The following is a 3728-nucleotide window of genomic DNA, read 5'->3' as shown; positions in this document are numbered from 1 at the left end:
GGCCATTCCTGGCAGGAGGAACTTCTCAGGCCAAGGAGGGAAGGTGGGAAGGAGGATGCCCCTTCCCATGATGGGGCAGGAGAGGAGGCTGCTGCCTTTCGAAGGCCTTTGATCAACTACTGTCTTATTCTATTCTTACCTCTCCTGCACTTGAAGAGAGGCCAGGCGCGGATCCTTTACACCCACTAATCCTTCCCTATTTCCTCAGTGCAAAATGGGGATCAAAACCCCTGGCTCCCCAGGCCGTCATGCTTCAGGAACGGGGTCTGGCAAACACTGTTGGGATCTGAATCGTGGGGGTGGAGAGTAGGGAGAAGAAAGAGCTCGGGACAGAAGAAGCAGAGAAGGGGCTGGCAGGCCCAGGAGGGGCCTGGCCACTGGTCAGGCAACAGAACCCCAGGAGAGGAAGTGGGGCTTCAGCCAGGCCAGCCCGAGGTGGGGAGACCCTTAGGCTGGTTGGGGATGGAACAGGTCAGACCAGAGCCACAGGCAACCTCCTTGTCTCCCCTCCACCTAACTCACCCATCCTTTATTTATTTATATATTTATTTATTTATTTATTTTGGCGGTACGCGGGCCTCTCACTGCTGTGGCCTCTCCCGTTGCGGAGCACAGGCTCCGGACGCGCAGGCTCAGCGGCCATGGCTCACGGGCCCAGCCGCTCCGCGGCACGTGGGATCCTCCAGGACCGGGGCGCGAACCCGTGTCCCCTGCATCGGCAGGTGGACTCCCAGCCACTGCGCCACCAGGGAAGCCCCCACCTATCCTTTATTGAACACCTACCGTATACCTGGCCTTAGGCCATGTACTGTGCAGTGAAGTGGAAACAAAGTGTCACCTTTTTTTCAAGCGTCACCGAGTGCCAGGCCCAGGGTAGGACAGGTCTCTTGAACTCTTTGCCAACTCGCAACAACCTGGCAAGGCAGCAGTTATCAGCCCCACGTTGCTACAAAGGAAACTGAGGTTCAGAGAGGTCAAGTGACTTGCCTGAGGTCACACAGATGGCAAGAAGTGGCACAGCCAAGATTAGAGGGGTAGACACAGATGGGTCCATCCTGAGCCCCTTGCTCCCTCCACCCACCATGTCGTTCCTGCAGTCTGCCCTGGAGCAGAGGGTTAGAGAGAGAGAAAGGGGAGGAGGGAGAGAGGCCGAGGCAGAGAAAGGCACATAAGAGACAGAGCTCAGAGCTCCGAGCCGGAGGCCAGAGCCAGAGAAGGCATCAAAGGCCTGGGGCGGACCATGTGTGCACTTGGCAGCCGATGACAGGACCCAGGCGCTCATTCCCAGCAGGCCCAGCCTCCTGGGGCCACTGCCCTGAGCCCCTGAGGCTCTGAGCAGATTGCTTAGACACTCCAGGCCTGGGTTGCAGTGCCTGGGGGACCTCAGGCCCGGGGGGGAGGTAGGGGGGTGGCGCCGGGGCTTTGGCACGGGGTGGCCATGACAGCTTGGCATCCTCCACCCTGCTGGGCCATGGCTTAGGCTGACAGGGCCCTGGGGCCAGCAGGCCGGATGTCTGCTGGGCACACTGCGGAGCTGCCCAACACTGTCCTCCAACCCAGTCCACGCCCCATTCAGCAGGGTGGTGCTGGGGCCCGGGCTGGGGCACCGGCAAGGCGGCTTGTCAAGGCTGGGGCCGTTCTGTGGCGGTGCAGTCGGGGCCTGGTCTGCACCAGGATTGTCTGTTGCCATGACTACGTGCAGGCTGGGTCTGGGGCCCTGAATCACAGTATTCCCCGGTGAGAGCTTCACTGGTCCGTGGGGGCTGAACTCGTGATCTGAGCTGGGCAGACAGCCCCTGGACTGGCCAGTGAATTAGCTTTTCCTTAGGAAACTATTCACTTTGCTCATTCATGGTGTCCCCCTCTGGGCCCCGGCGCCTCCTTAGACAGCTCTGTGTCAGACAGCCAGAGCACCACCCAACCACTGCTGCCCGGTGGCTGAGGACGCGGACCTCACGCCGTCCTCTCAGCGTGGGAATGGCTGCACTTTTGTCGGCAGCAGCCACAATTCCTTACCGCTCCCTGTCACAGTCCGGCCTGCCCTCACACAACTCTGGCCCCCTCCCGTGCCACTCAGGGCTGGAGAGGCTTGGCTGCCCAGCAAAAGGTGCTCAGACCCAGCCCCATGCCAGGCTCTCTCCAGGTAATGCAGTGCAAACCGTTATGCTCAGAGGAGTAGCCTGGCTTTGAATCCAGGCTCGATCTCTTTCCACCTGTGTGACTCCCCGCACATCCCTTAACCTCTCTGAGCCTGACTTCACATCTGTTAACATGAAGATAATAATCCCTGCCCTTCCAACCTCACCAGGCCATTCTGAGGAGCATGAATGGGAAAATGTTTTGTAAACATTATTTGCTTAGTCAACCTAAATTGCTTTGCAGACAGCAGTATTATCACCATCATTATCTTTATCGTTAGCATGCTTTTATTCATTCTGGCTAATGAGGATCTCTACCTACTTCATTCCAGGGGTCCCAGGGGCTGTTCCTGGTGGAGTGCCTGGAGGCGTCTTCTACCCAGGTAACGTACATGAAATTGTCACACTCCCAGGTAAGACAGATGGTGATTACATTTGCAAGAGATGCACATTGTGACACTGTGGAAGGGAAGAACATTGGCGCACCTACCCCAGAGGACCCATAAGTTACTCCTATTTTAAAAAGCAGTTACATGATGCTATTTTACAACTATTAAGAGCACAAATTTTCTGAGAGATGAAACGCAATGCTTGTGAGACTGTCGGAAAGTGGCCGCCTCACCGATCCCTGCTGTTTTAGTCTTCGAACCATTCACCTCACTCTTGGAAACCCATTCAAAGGAAATAATTGAAAAGAAGAGAAAAAGAACCATCTGCCCCAAGGTTCGTAGGAATGTTCCTTGCAAAAATGCAAACAAGAAACCCACCTGACTGGAGGGTGTGATTAAATAAACCTATATGATGCAACTACTAAAAATTATGAATATGCTATCTGTCAGGTAACATGGTAAAGTGATTTTCAAGTAAAAACAACATAAAAGCAAGGACTAGGTGCAGATGGAGATTGGGCCCCCTCCAAAAAAAGAAAATGGGCAGAATATTAACTCAATGGCATGGGGGGGGCGGGGGGCGTAGTTTCTTTTTTTAACATCTTTATTAGACTATAATTGCTTTACAATTTTTCTTTTAATTTAGAAACCAGCATAATGTCTTAAAGTAGATTGAAACATCAAAACTAATATTTTCAATACTTACAAAGTGTCTGAGTGTTCAGAACCAACATGGAAGTGAGGGCAGCTACCAGCACACTCCCAGGTACACACAGGCACACAGCTGTTTCCCCGATGAGATGCATGAGGAAACAGAGGCTCACAGAGGTCAAGGCTGGCCCGAGGTCATATGGCTAGGCAGCGGTGGATTTGACCAGGGTCAATGGATGGCTTCCTGGCAGGGGCCCTGATGGTCCCCTCTCTCTCTCTCTCTCTCTCTCTCTCTCTCTCTCTCTCTCTCCCCTCAACACAGGCGCTGGTCTCGGAGGCCTGGGAGTAGGAGGTGAGCTCAGACACCAAACTTGGTTCCTCAGCGATGGGGTCTCGGTCTCGCTCTAGTCCACATACATGCTCAGACCTCAGAACCTCAGTAGGCCCAGACATCAAGGGACCCCTCATTTCACAGACCGAGCATCCAGTGGGGAGGGATTTGTCTAAGAACTAGAACTCACGAGTCCCCTAAGGCCCTCCCCCTGGCCTC

At 54.5% G+C, this 3728-nt stretch overlaps 1 protein-coding gene across 1 annotated transcript in view; it reads left to right on the top strand.

Moving 5' to 3' along the window:
* ELN (elastin) overlaps window positions 1-3728 on the top strand; it is a 32300-nt gene that overhangs the window by 3835 nt on the left and 24737 nt on the right. Inside the window, 2 exon segments of the mRNA XM_007472022.1 lie at window positions 2471-2521; window positions 3501-3530. Of these exon segments, the coding sequence (XP_007472084.1) occupies window positions 2471-2521; window positions 3501-3530 (81 nt within the window).

The sequence above is a fragment of the Lipotes vexillifer genome, unplaced genomic scaffold (assembly GCF_000442215.2).
Source record: "Lipotes vexillifer unplaced genomic scaffold, Lipotes_vexillifer_v1.1 scaffold12, whole genome shotgun sequence".
NCBI lineage: Eukaryota > Metazoa > Chordata > Mammalia > Artiodactyla > Lipotidae > Lipotes > Lipotes vexillifer.
Note: the sequence above shows the minus strand (reverse complement) of the source record. Positions and strands in the feature narration are given on the sequence as shown.